General features: G+C 37.6%; 1 protein-coding gene and 1 long non-coding RNA gene across 2 annotated transcripts in view; both read right to left on the reverse strand.

Annotated features, from left to right (window-relative positions):
* Nucleotides 1–3,949: 3,949 nt before the first annotated feature.
* On the reverse strand, nucleotides 3,950–9,106 carry LOC127516398 (uncharacterized). Its single transcript, XR_007930980.1, has 2 exons — nucleotides 6,483–9,106; nucleotides 3,950–5,714 (listed from the first exon to the last, which is right to left on the reverse strand). It is a non-coding gene; the product is annotated as an uncharacterized LOC127516398 (long non-coding RNA).
* A 1,189-nt stretch (nucleotides 9,107–10,295) lies between these two features.
* rbpjb (recombination signal binding protein for immunoglobulin kappa J region b) overlaps nucleotides 10,296–21,184 on the reverse strand; it is a 58,477-nt gene continuing 47,588 nt past the window's right edge. Inside the window, exons 5-11 of the mRNA XM_051900973.1 lie at nucleotides 20,906–21,080; nucleotides 19,668–19,805; nucleotides 16,874–16,986; nucleotides 16,507–16,647; nucleotides 15,644–15,799; nucleotides 15,455–15,558; nucleotides 10,296–14,923 (exon numbers count right to left, since the gene is read on the reverse strand). Of these exons, the coding sequence (XP_051756933.1) occupies nucleotides 14,587–14,923; nucleotides 15,455–15,558; nucleotides 15,644–15,799; nucleotides 16,507–16,647; nucleotides 16,874–16,986; nucleotides 19,668–19,805; nucleotides 20,906–21,080 (1,164 nt within the window). The 3' untranslated portion in view covers nucleotides 10,296–14,586. The remainder of the gene's footprint in view (nucleotides 14,924–15,454; nucleotides 15,559–15,643; nucleotides 15,800–16,506; nucleotides 16,648–16,873; nucleotides 16,987–19,667; nucleotides 19,806–20,905; nucleotides 21,081–21,184) is intronic.

The raw sequence follows: 21,184 nt of genomic DNA on the forward strand, positions 1-21,184 counted from the left end.
CAATTTACCCCACAGCATTTGGCTCACTTTCCCCCATAGCTGCCATTTTGGGAAAAACAAGCTAGCTTACCAATTCAGGATAATATTTGGCTAAATGATTTGCATGGTTTTATACATTGCTAAATCACCAATATGATTCATAAATATTTTTAGACATGGACAAATTTGCTTTGATGTAACAGCCATTACATCTGTTATGCTAAAATTTTACTTTGACAAGCCAAAAACTGTTTTTAAAGTTAACTGGCGCCTTCCACTCCTCCCATGTGCTTCTCCTTTACACAGTCTTGCAGAAATAATGGGTAGTTCCAAAATATATGGTCACATGGCAATAAAAGGGTACGGTTGCCAAGATACAGGGGGTGGGTCAACTTACCCACTGGCTCATCAATCCCCACTCTCCTACATAATTTATTTATTTATTTATTTATTTTTAAATCCATCGTGTTTAGTACAAAGATGAAACTTTGTTAAGACTGTCAAAATACACGTTTTATTTTTCAGAATTTTTTTTTTTTCTTAAACAAAAAGCGATATAACCATTTGAACTAAATTGTTACGTCTTTTGTGTTTGGGTCTGTTTTAACCCGAAAGTGAACTGTGGCTTTACACATTAAATAATTTTTTTATTTATTTTTTTTTTTTTTACATTTATTAGTTGGATTTGTTTTAAATTACTTCTGTAAAATGCATTAAAATAAAATGACAAAAAAAAAGATGTATTAATGTGTTAGAGCAAAAGTTCATAGTCCAAATAGTCTAAATTTGAAAAAGGAAAGAGGGTTTGGAAAAGAGAAAGTCCACATTTCACTTTGCTGCCACCTATTGATGAAGCATTGCAGCATGAAAAGGAGATTCAAGCTGTTTATTATCATCATCATTCTTTCATATGAAAGAAAAATATTTTGTTTCAAAATATCTCAGAGTAATGTAATTGATGTTGTTTTGTTAGAAAAAGTTAATGAGTTCATGCTGGTAATTCTCATATTATATGTCCTTATACATTTCATCTAATGATATACTATATATTCAAATAAAATCTCATAAAAAGTGATAAAAATATATATTTTCTTGCATCACACTGGTTTTTGCTGAAATTTTTTTTTAAAAAATGAAATTTAAAAGAATTTCTCAATTTTTAATGAATATAAAGGGAGTAAATGTATAAAAAATAAAATAAAAATAAAAAAGTAATAGCATGGTAAAAACATGGTAACATTTAAAACTTTTGCGCATTCACTCATTAATAAGAAGTTAGTGATTTGATACAATATGGCTTTAGTTAAAACATACACTGTAAAAAATATTCCGTAGTTTTTACAAAATAATTTTGGCAGCTGTGGTTGCCAGAACAATTTTGTAAAAAATACAGAAAAACTGTAAACATTTACAGAACAAAGTGTCAATTTTACAGTATAAAACTGTAATTTACAAACAAGAAAATTTGAATGTAAACAAGTAAATTGAACAATGCACACTACTACTAAAATCTGTTTTGTACCTTTAACATATACTGACAACCACCATAATAATGCAGGTGGTAAAAGAGAAAGCCACATGAAGAATCAGAGTTCATCACAAATAGCTTTTCCACGAGCTGAAGTATATACTAATGTAAAGAGGGTGCAAAGAGTCATTCACGCAAACGCAAAACACCATCATGGTAACACACAACACTTACATAATGCAATAAACATTCATTAAACAACAGAAGATGTAACATAAAACCCTAATGTACATAACTGATAACAAAAACTATTAAGAAACATGATTTTTTAAACAAAATACTTTCAAATGTGGAGTGTCACACAGGGAATTGTGGGAATATCAGTTTACAGTTTTTGACTGTAAATTATACATTGATTTGTTCTTTTTTACTTCTAAAAATTGTGCATTTTACAGCATTTTACTGTGAAAATTACATAAAATGTCTGGTAAGAGCTTTTACAGTTTTTCCCTGTATATAGTACTGGAACTTACTGTTAACCTATTTACAATTTTTTTTCCGTAGCGTTTTTACAATATTTCACTGTTAAAATCACATTCATTTTTTACAGTGTTTGTTATGACTGTTTTATAAGCTTACGTTCCTCCAGGTACAAACAGACCCTGGAATGCAAAAGGTGTATACAGTTTTTGGTAACACTTTACAATGTGGTTTAATTTCTTAACATTTGTTAATGTATTAACTAACATGAACTAACAATGAGCAAAACATTTGTTACAGTATTTATTAATCTTTGTTAATGTTAGTTGATAAAAAAAAATCCTAACTAAGATTAATAAATGCTGTAGAAGTATTGTTCATTCTTAGTTCATGTTACTAAAGTAGTTAACTAATGCTAACTAATGAACCTTATCATAAAGTGTTACCTAGTTTTTTAATGCATTAGGAAGACACATCACAACTGAGTCCAAAAATATAAACAGTGCAATATAAATATATATATTTTTATTTATTATAAATATATAAACATTTTAAATATAAAAAGTCTATATTCAGTACAAGCACATAATAACTACAGGGTTCATACAGGCACCACTTAATGAAAATCAAGGACTTTTAAGCACTTTTTCCAGCACCTATTTTTTATTTTCAAGACCAACAGGCAACATATTGAACACCTGAAATGTATTCTCAACAATCCATGAAAACATTCCATAGGAACTATAAATTTATACAAATAAAAAACATTGTAAAAAACTGCACTAAATGTGCTTTTTGAATAACATATTCAAGAAATTAAATGCAAATGTGTAGGAGACTTTATTTGGTGCTACAAAATCAATATGAACATATTAGATAATAAAAATAGGAAACTGAGTCCTGAATGCACTTGGTTTTGCAAGTCCCGAGCATCCTTACACCCCTGATCTTGTTGACAATACAGCCAATTCAGCTTTCTTTTCTTTTAAAGCTTTTCTTAAGCAGTATGGCATCTCTTGCCTTGGAAGAGGTTTCTGCCTCTGTTGCTGCTTTATCAATTTCTTTTTCAAGGCTTATTATGTCATTTTCAAGTTGCCTTTTTTTCTTTGTGTGCTCTGCCACTTTGTTTTCACCTTTCCTTTTGCTTGCTTCTCGCTGACTGCCAAGGTATTCCTCATTCGATGTCTTGCTAATTTACAGCTCTGGATCATCTGTTATTTACTTGACCCCCCCATTTTTGCCACATAGTCACATACTAGTCTCTGCGATGTGTATGTCATTTCTTTTTTGTTCTCCACAAGAATGGCAGAATTCACAGAGAAGCCTCTTTCAACAGTCGCCTGTCCATGAGAGGACACAAGAATCATCTTAAAAATTTGCCAGAGGTCTTTATATTCATCCCTGACCATGCATTTTCTTTGCAAAGAAAATATCTAGAGGTGATGTCTGACAGTCATAGTCACTATACAGAGCTGTTGTGCTATCTCTCGAGCTGTCATGATCTTTTTTGGCGCTCTGTGGTGTGACCGACACATCACTGTAGTGCTTCAGTTCAAACCAAAGACTATAGAATAACACTTAAAGGGACTTTGGTTCAAACAGAGGCAGAGTGCACGTGAACCGATTATCTCTTCCGCTTTACAACACGAAATAAACATGAATGGATGTAGGATGAATGAATACCGAAAGTATGTTGAAAGATCCAGTACAACTTACTGAAATCCATATCATGTCATATGTAACGTTAATCGATCAATCATTGTTTCAACCGCGGAAAAGCGCCAATAAAACAGCTTGTAAAAATATCACATTTACCTCAGAAAAGCCGTTCAATGTCAAAAAACTTGTTAGTCAGCTACAAAAATGAACTTGGACCGGAGCATTTTGATATATATCCACTGTGACTATAGGCCATTGCATATTCCTACTTAACATGTGCTTCAATACTGAATGTATAAAACCGTTTTATGACGGCCACCATTTAAATGTTTAGGCCGATATTAAAAACGAGTAGAAACATAATTATGTCATTAAAAAATTTATTATAATGTTATTATAAAAATGTCTTTATGTGTAATTTAAGTAGCTTACAAATCAATACATTTTAATATTTAATATTATAATGATGTACCAGCTGTGGTTCCCTGTATAGTTTACAGAATTAGTTGAGAGATTTTTTTCTTTGAGGAAATTTGTCATGTACTGTACCTGATAGGCCCCAAATTAATCATTATTGAATTGAAGGTAATCAAATCAAAATCAAATCGCAAGCTTCTGAATCAATATCGAATCCAATTGTGAAATTTGTATCAATGCCCAGCCCTAGTGTCAATAAATGTTTATTTACTATTTACTTTGTTAACATATCACCTTTTTCACCACTTTCGAATTTGCAGGTATGTCAACAAAAGCTTTGTATTGCCTGAGATCATCTTCACATTTGGGCTCTGTGCATCTTTTCAGATCCAACAAGTGATTCAGAAGTCTTGTAAACTTTTTTACACACACTTCAAGACTGTTTTCCACTAACTGAGGGTTAAGACAGGAAGTCTGTGGTACAAAGCTGGACTGGACAGGTGATTTATCCAGAAGTCATTTCAGTAGCTCAATCTGGCATTTCTTGGCATCTGAGGAAAATTCCCAAAAACTCCTTTTACCAACCTTTCCGGCTTGGAGTTTCAAAGCCCTGGCAGTTAAAAAACCCACATCTACTTTTGACGTGCTTAGTGTGTCTTCATCTGTGACTGTGTATTTTGCATTTGTGACAGGGTCTTTCATAGATTCAATCACGCTGGGTTTCAGGACTGTGGACATAATATTACAAACCATCTCTGTCCAATCTTTTGTCAAGAAAGGGACCATAGGACTGTCTGTCTGGTACTTCTGCAGATAGGACTGCACATGTTTAGCTACAAAAATGAAAAAATGTAGCTTGGCTGGTAAGAGTTTATCATTACATGCTGCTTTCACTGCTAAAAATTTCTTGCATTTGGGTGTAGTGAACCGCTTGTCCCCCTCAACTGTTTTTACAAATTTTATCAAATGAGGGATTACTTCCAATGCTCGTGTGGCAACATTTTCAACCCACTGATGGGGACAGAACTTCTTTGGAAAGATTGTTGATCCTGTGATACTGACAAAATCTGAGTATGGAAGGCACTGAGTATGTCCCCAATATCCCACCCAGTTGCATGAATTGCATGTCTGAATGAATTGTGTACATTGTGCAGAGAACATGTCCCCACATCAAGCAACTCCTGTAACTTCAGACAGGACTCTTGTTTTGAAATTCTTGTAAAATTTTAGGTTGACATTGGGGCCATCCATGCAGACTTACAATAAATCAGACAGATTAAGTCTGTCAATGAAGTGAAGTGTGACAGGCAACATTCTGCTGTTCCATGCCCCAGGAAGGCAGAATCAAGGTAGTGGATAGTTACTCTGTTGGTAACCAAATCTAAGAACCTTACATGAACATCCATTTGTTTCAACTGAAGCTTTTTGTTGAGTGACTCGTCAAACAGTAAAACAAAGCCACTGTTGTTTTTCCACTTTGTCCAACAGACTGTTCTTAATGTAGGGTGCAAGGCCATGATTCACAAGGTAGGAGGTCTTTTTTTCACTACAGGTGAAGGATTTTGCAATTGCACTATCGGGAAACAAATTGTCCTCAGCACTTTTCATTGAGTAATGTGATGTCACGCTCTCTTCAGAGTCCATAGTATTTCAGCACACCAGGAGTCATTGTTACGCACCCAATATCCAACTTTCCTGATGTGTTGGCAGGCTGTGTAAAGAGAGGATACAATTTATATTTTATTTTCAAAGTTGGAATGACATTTTCCTAATGATAATTTTTATTATAAACTTTTCCTAGTTACACACACACACACACACACACACACACACACACATTAGGTTTCTATATTTTATACATGCATTCTATACATTGCAACCTTTCTGAATCTTTACAATTTCAAATCAATATTATATTAAAAACCTGCACGTACACACACACACACACACACACACACACACACACACACACAGAGAGAGAGAGAGCAAAAGAGAGAGTTGAAAAATAGTACAAATTTTTATAAAATGTAGCATCCTGAGCTCATAATCGTTATAGATGGTGTGCATAATTGATTGAAAATATCCAAATGAATTGTTCAAATGAACCGAGTCATTACAATGAATTGGATTTCCCAACGCTGCTTGACACTATTAATCGATTAAAGATATCCAAATGAGTTATTCAAATGAACCTAGTCATTACAATGAATTGGATTTTCCAACGCTGCTTGACACTATTTATTGATTCAAGTTATCCAAATGAATTGTTCAAATGAACCGAGTCATTACAATGAATTGAATTTCCCAACGCTGCTTGAAAGAGCAAGGTGTCTTGGTACGCAAAAAGTCAATGCTACCAAAAACTATGATGTGGTATTTTTGGCAATACTTGTTTTTAAAAAGCTAAATGTATAAATGTAATGCTATCGACAAATGTTAGAATAAAAGTACATAGTTGATTCGTGTTCCGTATTCTTACCTGTTCTTTCAAGTGATGAAGGTCCCACAAAATCACGAATTGAAGACGACCTGACTTGGGAAACTGCCATACGATGTTTCGCCCCCTTCATGTGGCTTCATGATGCATCGTTTTTTTCTCCCACCCCTAGTAAATATAATTGTTTACTGGATTTTCTTGATCTGCAGAGGGCGCCAGTTGGCATTAGTGATGTGCGGATGAGCTCTAACGTCACCCCCCTGTTAAAATTAAATCACCATCCGCCACCCACCTGAACCTATGATTTTCTATAATTTCTATAACCCGTCCATCGGGAGCACCAGACTATTCTGTCCAGCTGCCAGCCAGCCACTTTATGTACCAAAGTAGCTAATCATTTCCGAATTCAGCATTCGATAGAAAAATCACACTGCACGCGCGCAAAAAACAAGCAAAACAAATTAATGTCCGGGAGGGGGCCCCGCGATTGCGTTCCCGGGGGAGAAATCGCGAGGGCCCCCCAAGCCCGTGGGGCCCCATGCAATTGCGTGCTTTGTGTGGTGGATAAACACGCTACTGAACATCCCTATAATATCAGCCGTAATAAGACTTAAGTGAAGGGATGGAAAGGCCACCCAAGTCAGTCTGCCAGACAACAAAGCTGACTTAAGTGAGAAAACAAAAAGGTGGCCGTGACGGAGTTGTTTTCTGTTTTTTATTTTCTGTTTTTTTGTTCGAAAACCAGCCATGGCAATGCATATGCTCCAGAAGAAGCCTGAAGAGGGGGATGAGAGTGGAGAGATTTTTCTCCTCCCACTACTCTCCAAGCCCTTTTTGGACCCGGAGATGAAGGAAACTGCTCTTTTTTGAAAATTTGGGTACCATGCGGAACAGAAACAAAACGAAACAAAGGATTTACCACCCAGCCCTCCTCCGGGGGAAGGAGTGGTGCGGTCACCATCTCCTGAAGAGCAGTCCCATCCATCTCCGGGTTGCCCTCCTAGGGCCTCTTGCTCTCGGCTTTACCGCCCTTCTTGGCGGGAGCCTCGACGGGCTGGGCACCCCGCTTGCGACCGGCTCCACGGCGCCACTTGGATGGAGGCTGCTGCTGTGGCGCGGGAGCGGGGTCAGCCGCAGGGGTGCGCCCTCGGCGACGAGCAGGCTGAGGTGCTGCCGGCAGCGGATGGGTGGACGCAGTGGATGGGTGATCACAGCAGCTGACCGCTGTGGCAGGATGTGGCTGATGGCCTCAGACTGCTTCTGTACAGCCGAGAACTTTGCCCAAAGATAATATACAATATACAACCGGCCGAAGAGGTCGGTCTGGGACACAGGGGAATTAAGAAACCTGACTTTGTCAGTATCCCTCATGTCGGCCAGACACAGCCAGAGATGGCATTCCTGGACCACCAAAGTGGACATCACACGACTCACCGACCGCGGCGTAACCTTCGTCGTACGAAGCGCGAGGTCCTGAAGTGCCTTGGCCTGATGGACCTGCAACAACGCCATAGCATGTAAGGCAGAAGCGGCTTCCCCGCGGGCCTGGTAAGCCCTGCCTGTAAGATCCGACGAGTGCTTACAGGCCTGGGAAGGGAGAGACGGCTCCCCCCACCAGGGGGAGTTAGGGCACAGTTGCATAGCAATGGCCCGTTCCACCGGGGGGGGATGCGCATATAACCCTTCGCTGCACCGCCATCAAGGGTGGTGAGGGAGGAGGACCCACCGGAACGGTTTCAGGCAGTAAAAGGTGCCATCCATGTACCAATGAGTTCTTCATGCACCTCCGGGAAGAAAGGAACCGGGGTGGGTGGCTGAGAACCAGCACGCGCCACCCCGAGATACCAACCGTCCAACCGCGATTGCTCGGAACACAGTGGAGGATTCCACCCTGAGGAGGATTGGAATGAGGCAGCGACACTGGGACTCCGGCCCTTTGCAGGAACTGGAGTCTCGATCGCAACTCTGAGATGGTCATCTTCCCACAATGGGTACATGACTCATCCACAAATGCTGCCTCAGCGTGCTTTAAGACCAGACACATGATGCAGCGATCGTGACCATCCCTCGGTGCCAGGTAACGACCGCATCCAGAAACACACAAGTAGAATGTCATATTTAAAAAGACACAAGCTCTACTTGTGTGAGCTCTTTCAGGGACTTGCTCTTTAAAAGTGCTGAAGTACGCAGGGGAACGGCCGCGGCAACACAGACAGGGATTGTGTGCAGCCTGTCGTGTGCTCTCCTCTCTTTGTAGACACTGCTCTCACCAGCTGTGAGAACAACAATTCAGCACTCAAAAGCGCACCGTTACCGGCCATGAAAACAGCCTTTTACAGCTTTGCTTAAATAAAGCAAAAAAGAAAAATAATCAAAAGAAAGAGAGGACTCGACCCCACTGCTATGCTGTCCGCCCGCACTGGAGAAAAGAGAAGTATGAAGAGCTGGACTCGTCTTAGAAGACACTTGCTTGCAGAAACGTGACGTGTGTCTCAATCAGCTCCCTAGTTCAGTAGTCAGGGCACTTACCAGGGAGTCAGCCATTTTAAGGGCTGTCTCAGTCGCAGAATCCTTCCAGGGCACTGAAACGGTCGCTTCCTAAAAAGTCCCACAATGCACCGTGAAAACCAGGGAGCATCGATGATAATCCCAAAACAGTGGCTGGATTGTGTCCAATTCTCATTTGTAATATTTCTTTCTTTTTTATTGTTTGCCTACAGTATCAAATTAACATTAACAGTATTTCTAATATTTTTTTTGTGAGGGTCCTGTAAAATAAGATGATATGCTGCTCTGAATAATTTTAATATGCTCCTTTAACGGAAGTTCACGAATCGCTCAGTCAATTAACTTGTCTCTCAAAGTGTCAGACGCTTAGTTATTATTATTCTAAAACCCAGTGGCGTCTGCTTTTGCGTTCACTCCTTTACAATCAACCGTTCCTGCCAGTTCGCAAATCAGAGCAGCAAATTGAATAAACAGAACACTGAACTGAGAATCGCATCTTTCGGACACGAACATAGTGCGCTAGACTAGAGCACGCGCATACTGAGGATTTGACCGACGTGGATAAAGGTAGGCTACGTTTCTTAATGGCGGAATGAAGGCTATAACTGGAAACTGGCTTAAGACTTTATTCGGTTTCAATACAGTACTTTTTCTGCTTGTATATTATTTTAGGAAATCCAATATCTAATGAACATGTAGCGACAATAAACAACCTATATTCATATTATTATAACCTAACAGAAAAAGGTGCATAGGCTTTCATGTGTTTGAGTGACACATTTTTTAACTGAGAAAAAAAAAAAAAAAAAAAAAAATGGAATAATGTTCGTCATTTTTGAAGTCACTTTATGTATGAATTGCCTTTAATGTACTTCTGTATGACCAGTTTCAGGGGTGGCCAAAACTACTATCTTCATATTTACAGGTAAAGCTTGATATTACAGGTACACAACTTTCCCCAACATTTTGTTTTGATTGTCCTTCAGGGCGGGGATCAAGCCTTTATCGAAAAAATGTCGCAAATGTTTCAAGTATGTAAAGAGATATTTTTCAGCATCAGAAGTTTTTTAAAACAATTCCACGTGTAATGGCAGAGATGTTGAAAATTATTTTAATATGCAAAACTGTTACCCAGTTTACTTTCAAGTCTTGAATGCGGCACACCTATCAAAACTGAGTGTTTCAATGAGAGGGTCAAAAACAGGATAGAAAATAACTTATTACTTCTAAATTAGGATGTAAAAATCTTGATAACATTATAACCTTATGACCTCAGAGAACATTATAAAAATTAAAAGCAGTTCATGACACCTGTAGAAGTTGCAGTCGTAAAAAAAGAATATACAATGCAAATAAATCTCACTTTTATTTCTAGGTTTTTATGCCAATATTGCAGTTTTATTATTTAATGACATATGGAACTGAGCAGGTGCAATATGTACAAAATCAAACAAACAGACAAATGAAACAGAACTAATTCTCCTTGTTTCACGAGGGCCCACGATCCTAACATCAGCGGCCCATTAAGAACTGAGATTGCTACCATACTGATACCTCTGAATATTATAACTAGAGCAGACAAAGAAGAAAAGAGAGCAAAAAAAAAAAAAAAAGACACAAATGGAAGTAAAAGCTTAAGAAGGGTGGAGGACGAGCTGCACACATAAAGCCTAACACAGAGCATCAAATTAGGCACAGCAGGATTGCTTTACATGAAAAGTGACTGTAAGCAACTAATCTAGACAAATGTGGTTTTCTCTAAGTGCAAAACCAGCGGAAAGGGTGAATTACATAACTAAAACTGTCCTAGAGGCATAATAACGTGACAAGATGCAATATAACACATGCGGCCACAAAACTCCCCCGATGGTAAAACAGAAAAAGTTGTGCCCTATTTAAGCCTTTGATTACATGTTCATGTCCAAAAGGCAAAGCAAGACAACATTATGACCAATTCAAGCTCTTTGTATGGAACTAGAGAACCGCTAAAGTTACCACAGTTTGTCTACAGTACATAAGCATTTATTTTCATCTTTCTCTCTTCTATAACTATTGAGATATCTTTGAAAAGCTGCCTCTGGTGCCATGTTTGAAAAGCAGTGCATGAAAATGTAAGTATAAGACATTTGGCATATCACCTATACATTGATCAGAGCTCATTAAGCACAAAAATAGTTGTTTTTGGAAGAGCAAAGTTAATGGAGAAATGTAATATATAATGGAAAGGAAATAACGACTATTTGTTCACTCAGATTTGCCATTAAATGTGTTTTTAAGGCTCGGCACATGACCTCCACATACGTGCCTTGGACAATTAATGAAAAAAAAAAATGTTTTGAGCTCTTCCATTGATTTATAACTGACAGAAAAATTATATAATGCAAATTTATGGATTTTGTTATCCTCCAATTTTCTGTGCAATTAAAACACACAGCGCAACATGTCAGTTTCAGATATGGGTCTGAACAAGTCCTTCATTCTAAAGCTCAACACCTTCAAAAAATGTAAACAGTAAAAAACAGCAAGATTGTCGATTGGTTTGTTCAAAGAGCAACATAATGCACTTTACCACCACAACACCATGGTAAGGGAGGGGCAGAGCTGAGCAAATCCACAATGTCAACAAAACGTGGAACAGAGGCAGCGATCAGAGTGATGGAGCGGTTCAAAAATGTTCTCACTATAAATGCATAAATGATGATAATATTGCGCTATGCTAACAAAAACATGATAAAGTCAAACTGAATTTATGGTCTGAATTAATCGCTTTCTTTCGTTTGTGTAGGAGTTGTTTCAATGATGCTGTATCATTTCAAGGCGGACTGGCTTAAAGCACTTGTTTTTGTCTTTTTTGGGTCGTGATCTAATATAAATCAAGGGAAGCGTTTGAATAATAATGGGAAAAAATGACTTGCTTGAATGGAAGCTCTTACAATGACAGTGACTTTAGTTAAAAACCATCAAACATAACAAATCAAATGGACTGCTAGTAAAAGTTTAAGATGACAAATTAAAAATATCTGTAAAAAATGCATCCATGCTTTTGCCTAGTGCCATCTTCCCCCAAATGGAAGTGTGCGTTTATATTATTCTGAATTTGCAAGAACATTGTAAAATGGAAGAAGACTGTAATGCGAGAATTCTGGGAAACCGAGTGCAAGAGTTTCAGGTTAAACTACCTCATGGAAGATTTTTGCAAAGAGGCTGTCACGGAGAAAGAAAGAGGGATGATGATGCTAATGATGAAAAGAAAAATCTAGTGGAGGCAACATGTGAATTTTTTTTCTTCTTTTTTTTCTCTTTTTTTTCCTTTTTTTTGCAGAAACATTCAAGTTACAGTTTTCCCCGAAATAAACTACATTATAGGCCTACAATGCTGGAGTATTGCCTTATTTGACGGGTCGCCTACTTGTACAACACTACAGATTTTCCAAGTAAGGAAGACAGTGCAGGATCCACGCAAATCTACAAACCTACCAAAAAGGTGTCTGATTAAATTAGTATGAAGAAGAGGAGGAGGATGAGGAAGAAGAAGTGTAAAAGAAAGTGAATATGACTCTAGTTGAGCCAGCTGTTCTTCATGACCACATACATTGTGGATCAGGCTGGTGAAAAATCAGTGGCTATTTCCACAGACCAAGACACACAAAGTGACCTATACAGTATTGCTGTATGCTTACATCTTTGAGACACACACATTTAAAGGCCATTAACTTCCATGTTTCTAGTCCCATGATGTCCAATTACTATCCAGACATTAGCATACAATGTAAGGACAAACTCGGACACTAAACACCCAACCGTTTTGACGAGAAACACCAAGGACATAACTGGGTTAAGAGCCATAGACACAGAAAAAAAATGGCTGAATGGTTTCTCATTTTCTTTCTTTCTTTTGTTTTTTTTTTCTTTCTTTCTTTTTTTTTTTTCTTACAAATGGATGCATAAAATTCAAAAGTTAAATTACTGTACATAAAAAAGAAAGTCACAAAACACTATTAGTGCTGGTTGATGAGTTCATTACAGCTAGGTTTTTTTTTGTTGTCATTAAAACTAGTCTACTTGTTGGTGAGACACCAAGGCCACGATAAACACATCAATGACCAACGGAGTAAAGCTTCCTACTTTTGGTGTGCGAGAGGCCATAAATCCCAACATACTCTTCAAATATTAAAAAAAAAAAAAAAAAAAGACAACAATGCAATATAATATCTTTGGGTATGTTCGTATCTATTACACATTTAGATCTTCTAAATCCAAATGAAAATAAAGTTTAGGGAGTTTAAATATCAAAAAAATCGCATGTAAAATGTTCAAAATGCAAGGCTTGGTTCCTCGGGTCGCGTTTGTAAACCTCCTTTTGAAGGGGTGAACTAAAGCAGGAACCTTTGTTCCAGTAAGGCCACATCTAATGGTAGAGCACGTCTTCAAATCATCTGTTTTTGAGAGCATTTCAAATTTTAGAAAATGCAAATGGAAGTTCAGGAAGACAAAAAACTGGATTTTAGAAAGGAAACATTATAAAACAGCACTAAAACTGTCGGAGTCTAAACTCGTGTCAGAACTTGTCCGTTACAAATATCCAACTACAGTGAACTTTCTGATATTGATATGTGAGATCCTACTTGTGCCCTAGAGCAAATGAACTACACTATGGCTACCGTATCGAAGAGACACGTTGCATCCAAATCTTCTATATTGTGTTTTCTGGTTTATATTCCCAATAAGACATAGAAAGATGGCATTGTTCCTTTTGTGAGATCTAGACACATCAATGATGAAATGCTTAAAGGAAGCGTAGCGCATATTGTAATGCAGGCAAGGCAGAGGCATTGCTTAAAGCTCTTTTCTTTTTAAAGACTTCATTAAAAACGAATGATAAAAACAGGCCCTCTGAGTTTCTCCCAAATGAAAAATTAAAAACTAAAACCGTATGGAAAAAAAAAAAAAAAAAAAAAAACGGTATTACAAAATACAAAGTATCAAAACTGAAGGAGTCCAAGCGAACAGATGTATATGAAAGTATCTATATACAGAAAAAAAAAGAGGTGAAGCTCAGAGGAGGAATAGAACCTATTTGGTAACAAAAGTGTACTATAATGTTTGATATAAAAAAGGTATGAAGAAAAAAAAAAATGTACCTTTACTAAAGCTTATACAATATCCTTGGTCCAGAAAAACTGTCATCTCACAATTTCAATGTGACCCTTTACCTAAGAGTTTAGACCTCCCAGGTTATGATACATCTTACCCAATCGCACACACAGACCAGAAGGAAGAAACATAGGAGACTAAACATAATTTTCAGTCGACACATTTTGTACATGGCTGATGTATCATTGCTGTGGTCTTATCTCCATGTCTTCGACACCTGCTGGTGTTTCCTCTCAGGCATTGTCTATTGCTAGCACCAGACCGGCTCCTTAGAGAAAACCACAAGAGGGCACAGGAGAACCATCTCTCAAATATTTTGTCCTCGCCACAGGTTTTGCCTTTTTTGCCCATCTATCCCTTGATTTCCGTCTCCGCTGTTAAGGGATTTTATTTTGAAACTCAATATGCAGCACTTTTACAAATAGTTTGTAGTCTTCTGTTTCACGCATAGTACGTTGTGAGTTTGTGAGCACTGCTGCGTGTGTTATAACACCACAGCCGCGGCTGCATTAGAGGACGACGCTGTGACGGCGTTAGACGTGCTGTTGGCTCCATAGGGTGTCATTTCTCCAGTCCCTCCCGCGCTGTTGCCAGTCGTGGAAAGCAAGCTGGTGTTGCCCGCTCGTAGGATGGCGCCGGCTGCGCTGCAGTGCGGACGGGGGCCGGGTTCGGGCGTGTATGTGAATGTGAGTGTCGTCGAATAGATGATACCGTCGTTTCGGACCAGCGTTACGGGGACCTGCACCGGCTGCCGCACCCACCGCCAGCCCTCTCGGAACGCCGAGATGTCTGGGACGACGCACAGCATGCTCTCCCCACACCTTCAGAGGAAATATAATGTCTATTAATAATTCAGTCTGTTATTGCCTGCAATATTTTTAAATGACAGTGGTAATAAAAGTACATCTTTTTCTTTAACTACCACATAAAGCTTTAATACAGATTAAACAAAACATGTGGGGTCTTGTTCACTTCAAATTTTACAAGGCAGAGGCACTTCATTTAACCTACGACCTGTCAAATCCTGTTGCATTTAACAGGTTTGTAAGGATTTAGGACTCCATTGTGAAAAAGAAGTGGACTTACTTGTATTGAATGTACACTTGTAGTGCACTTAAAAGTATTTTTGTGTCCCTGTTACACATCTTACATGTACTTACTACAGTAATAACAGTAAATTACAAGCAACTAACCCTAAACCAAATCCTAATTAAATAACTTATAACTTAATATAACTCAGTACTAAAATTCCCACTATAAAATAATCTGTTCATACATAAATTACATTTCAAATCCTCTTGGATGTATACTCCCTTTTCCTATATGGATATCTTTTCAAATAATATCCATACCTGTACATGGTTTCAGCCTCTACGTCACCGAACCACACCCGCAGACTTGGAGTGAAGTTCTGTCCTGTCAGCTCCAGCATCGCTACATCTCCCCCGCCATTTAACTGCTCAAACACACATACATAGTGTACATACATTATCAACTGCAGACAGAGACTTGTGAGTGTTCAACGCCAGTAAGTGTGTTACCTGTAAGCTCTCGACCACAGGCACAGGTGTGACGGGGGTGTGTACAGGGCCCATGCCCTCATAGAACGTGTATTCTGCTTTATCAGTGCTGATGATTGTCCAGGAGGCACCATCATTTATCATCTCTTTATTTGGTTCCTTTGGGCATGGAGTAGCCTACAAGCACACAGACACACAAAACACACATAAATCTCAAAAAATAGCATAGAAAATTTAGATAATATACAATCATTATCGCACATGAACAAACCTCTTCTGGAAGCTAGAACGTGCTGCGTAACCAATGAGGTTCATTCTTGTGTGTCGGACAGCACGTTTGAGCTTCTGGAAGAGGTTTGTTCTTGTTCGTCTTTCACATTCGGTTGCGCTTTTGCTTATGTTCGCTGATCAATGTTTATATGTGAGTAAAAGCCTAAACTAAATCTATTTATCATAGAAAGCGATCTAATCTCTTCAGAAAATTTGGACTAAACCGCTTGATTCATATGGATTAGCTTTACGATCTCTTTATGAACTTTTTTAAGCGTCAAAGTGGTCATTGTGTAGCTGTCAATGGAGGGACAGACATTGTTCAGATTTCAAAAAGATCTTCATCTGTGTTCTGAAGATGAACAAAAGTCTTAGAAGTTTGGAAGGACATGAGGGTGAGTAATGACAGAATTTTCATTTTGGGGTGAACTAACTCTTTAATAGATGGCTACCAAAATAAATAAATATATGGATGTGAAATTACTATAAAAATTATTTTATTAACTTAAAAGTTAAGCAAAAGTAATGCTTCCACTAAGAAAATATATATATATACACACTAACACACATTATATATTGAATAAGTAGTAAAAAGTTTCCAATGTGGTACTCACTTGAAACTGGATGATCCTCTCTTGAGAAAGGCACAGGTACATCCTCTCTGTATCCTTCAGGTAAAAGGCACACTTATGCAGCTGGGAGACGGGGTCATCTGCATCCAGCAAAGCGGTCTGCTTGTCCACTTTACGGATGATCTGTGAGTGCAGAAGTATCATATAAACTTTAGGACATCAACATTGTATTGGCTTCATGTACCCAAAGAACTTTTTTTTGCAGCAATGACTGATTATGACCCCTACAGACTTGTCTGTTAATTATATATACTGTCACCTGATAAAAAACAAAACAGAGGATAATAGAGAGAAAGGATAACATGCGGAAAATCATCAGATGAAGAGACACACAGTGACTGAGTCTTACAAGTCTAGGAAGAGCCATGCCAGTCACGGAGCACACAAGTTTGACAGTTTGGCCATAGTGAATGTAGCCGTCTCGCACAGTGAACTCCTCTCCTTCCGACTCTTCATCATCCACTAAAATACAATTAAAAAAGACTAAGCATCAGACTGTGATCAGACCTTCCATTACAGTTGTAAAAACACCAACATTTCAGTGTCAATGGCATGTATGTTTTTCAATTACACACAAATAGTTACAGCAAGTAATAAAGAAAAAAGAAATGAAGCAAGAACACTGACTGGTTTTATTTTTCTTTCTTTCTTGTTTAATTGACATTAATGACTTAATAGTAGGGGTGTAACCGTACACAAACATGACGGTTCGGTACGTACCTCGGTATTAAAGTCACGGTTCGGTACGGGTATGACACAGCGGGGTGGGGGGGGTGGGGGACTAAACAAAAAATGGCTTCTTTTTTCTTATTTTTTTATCAAACAGTGGTTTATTGAACAAATTGTGTCTCTCTCTTTAAATAAATTACATTTTCTTAAGGATAAAAAAAAAAAAATCTATCTCAGCTAACGCTGTAAACTATATACAGGAGCCCTTTCTTGCACATTACTATAATATTAAAGGTTACAATTAACAACAGAGTCCAAACTATTAAATTCAGTTGCTATTTATTTTTAGATATTATAATCAACACTGAAAAAAAAAAGTAAATTGCACATAAGGCAGGTTTTTCATTAACTTTAATTAATTAAACATTTATTATTTAATTTATTTAACAAATTTGGTAACACTTCAGTATAGGGAACACATATAAACTATTAACTACGACTTTTCCCTCAATAAACTCCTAATTTACTGCTTATTAATAGTCAGTAAGGTAGTTGTTAAGTTTAGGTATTGGGCAGGATTAAGAAAGTAGAATAAGGTCATTCAGAATAAGGCATTAATATGTGCTCAATAAGTACTAATAAATAGCCAATATTCTATTAATATGCATGCTAATAAGGAACTAGTTAAAAGACCCTAAAATAAAGTGTTAGCACAAATTTATTTAAACATATATTAAACAATTAAGACATTACTAACAGGTAAAGTAAATATAATGAATATGTAAGCTAATATAGTGCATATATTTAGTGAAATGCTCCCCTCTGGATTTCATTTCTCTAGTGAACTAACATGCTGTGGACATTAAATGACTTGCCTGAGGTAAATGTAATGCTATGTGAGATATAATTCTCAAGCTGTTTTATTGATGTCGTTCCGCAGTTGAAACACTGGTTGAGAGATTACACGTAAACATATTTATGCATAGATCGTCTGTTCTTCTTCTGTGCTTTTTCCTGTTGTGGCGGTTAGCAAACAGGTTTGTTTAAGACACATACAGTAATAGCAAGTAAACAAGAGCACACCTGTATGGTCAGTTTTGCTCTCAGGGTTATATAAATTTTCAGACGAACCTCCCCTTAAAGGATTAGTCCACTTTCAAACAAAATTTTCCTGATAATTTACTCACCCCCATGTCATCCAAGATGTCCATGTCCTTCTTTCTTCAGTCGAAAAGAAATTAAGGTTTTTGATGAAAACATTCCATGATTATTCTCCTTATAGTGGACTTCAATGGACTCCACTGTTGAAGGTCAAAATTACAGTTTCAGTGCAGCTTCAAAGGGCTCTAAACGATACCAGACGAGGAATAAGGGTCTTATCTAGCAAAACGATCGGTCATATGCTTTATAAACACAAATGATCGCCTTGCATGTAGTTCCGCCATTCCGCCTTCCGTATTCTTCAAAAAGCTTACGCTGTATGTCCTACGCCTTCCCTATCAACTTACTGAATGAATGCGGTGCCAGTTCCATTTTTTCCGCTAGATAAGACCCTTATTCCTCGTCTGGTATCGTTTAGAGCCCTTTGAAGCTGCACTGAAACTGTAATTTTGACCTTCAACAGTGGAGTCCATTGAAGTCCACTATAAGGGGAATAATCCTGGAATGTTTTCATCAAAAACCTTAATTTCTTTTCGACTGAAGAAAGAAGGACATGGACATCTTGGATGACACGGGGGTGAGTAAATTATCAGGAAAATTTTATTTGAAAGTGGACTAATCCTTTAAACATCATAAACACCAAGTGAACTGTGGTTAGGTGCTTTAGATGTTGGTCAGATTTATAATAAGGCCAAAATAAGATTAACAGTGAGTGTAATAGTTCTTTAAAGTAATTGTACTTTGAATACAGTACCACTCAAAAGTTTGGAGTCAGTAGGTTTTTTTTTTTAATTAAAGGGATAGTTCACCCTAAAATGAAAATTCTGTCATCATTTACTCAATCTCAAGTTGTTCCAAACCTGTACAAGTTTCTTTCTTCTGTTGAACACAAAAGACGATATTTTGAAGAATGTTGGTAACCAGACAGTTGATGGTAGCCATTGACTTCCATAGTAGGAAGTCAATGGTTACCGTCCTTAACCGGGCCTTAACCGCTCCAAATTGTAGTGCACTGGGGCTGACGGCTCACATCGGGAAAAATATAATGTCGCCCATGCCGGTAGCCATTGACTTCCATAGTATTTTTTTTCCTACTATGGAAGTCAATGGCTACCGTCAACTGTCTGGTTACCAACATTCTTCAAAATATTGTCTTTTGGGTTCAGCAGAAGAAAGAAACTCATACAGGTTTGGAACAACTTGAGGGTGAGTAAATGATGACAAAATTTTCATTTTTGTGTGAACTATTCCTTAAATGATTTGACAATCAACATTACTCTACAGAAGTGTGCGTGAATATGTGTTAGACTTACAGAGGTGGATGTAGAAGGCTCCCCACTGCTGTGAGCTGGCGTGAAAGTTTCCTCCCTCTACATGCAGGTAACGTGTACTGACTGTTTGAGAGCGAAGTCGGTTAAATAACGCCACTTTCGTTCCTGATGCTATACAGACTGCACACAGGAGAGAGACAACTCTGTCAGAACACACCACAGATACTTCAGAACATGCTGTTTGAATCTAAAGCTCCCTCGGTAACACTTTAGAATACTGTTCCGTCATTAATGAATAACTACACAGGAACAAATGAGTAACGCATTATTAACACTCTAGTAACTACTATTAACTAACAAGAAACTCTGATAAACTAATTAGTAAGTAATACTGCTTAGTCAAATATGGTAGTTCACTATTAGCTAATTAATAACTACTATTTTTTTCATACCTCCCAGAGGACGACAGGTTCATAATTAATGTAAATACTGCATAACGTATAATTAATTCTAAAGTAAAGATCATTGTAACCCACTAGTAATGACTCAAGTATTACCAAATCCTTCAGAAGGAATTACTAATTATTTGGATCAGTATTCTAAAGTGAAAAGCGTTATAACTCCCTAATATTGACTGAAGTGATTGTAAACTTTTGAGGTTTTTGTGAAGTATTGAACAGTAATGACTTAAGTATTATTACAACCTTCTGAAGAATTACTATCCAAAACCTAAAAAGCTTATAATGACTTCAGTCAATACTAGGGAGTTATCATGCTTTTTTACTTTAGAATACTGATCCAAATAATTAGTAATTCCTTTAGAAGGATGTAGTAACACTTGAGTCATTACTATCCAAAACCGTCCAAAGCTTACAATGACTTCAGTCAATATTAAGGGAGTTATCATGCTTTTCACTTTAGAATACTGATCCAAATTCCTTCTGAAGGATTTGGTAATACTTGAGCTCCTTGAGCACTATAACTAATAGTGAACTACCACATTTGACTAAGCAGTATTACTTACTTATTAGTTAATCAGAGTTTCTTGTTATTTAATAGTAGTTACTAGAGTGTTAATAATGCGTTACTCATTTGTTCCTGTGTAGTTATTCATTAATGATAGAACAGTATTCTAAAGTGTTACCGTTCCCTCATTTCCATTTAAAGTTATTATACAACAGGATGTTATTATTCATTCCACTTATGCTTTATTGCTAAACGGTCTCAAAGGCATTGTAAGTGTTTCCTTTGAGTGTAATATGGGTGTTGAATACACTCACGGTCTGCATTTTTGAGGGACTGTTTTTTTTTTGAAGGTTTGGAGATGACCTTGATCCTCTTGCTGAGGAAGACGCCGATGTCTGCGCTGTTGCCGTAAAACATCTTCACCGACAGCATGAAGTGCTTGCGTTTGTCCGAGTCTGATATATATAATGTTTTGGCTGTGCAATAGTTCTGCAGGGAAGAAGCAAGATTTGCGTATTCATGAGAAAAATAATGGTATGCTAATCGTGTTGCTTTGGCTCTGTGTGCTCGGCTGAGTAGCTCTTGCTGTTTCA

The sequence above is a fragment of the Ctenopharyngodon idella genome, chromosome 7 (assembly GCF_019924925.1).
Source record: "Ctenopharyngodon idella isolate HZGC_01 chromosome 7, HZGC01, whole genome shotgun sequence".
NCBI lineage: Eukaryota > Metazoa > Chordata > Actinopteri > Cypriniformes > Xenocyprididae > Ctenopharyngodon > Ctenopharyngodon idella.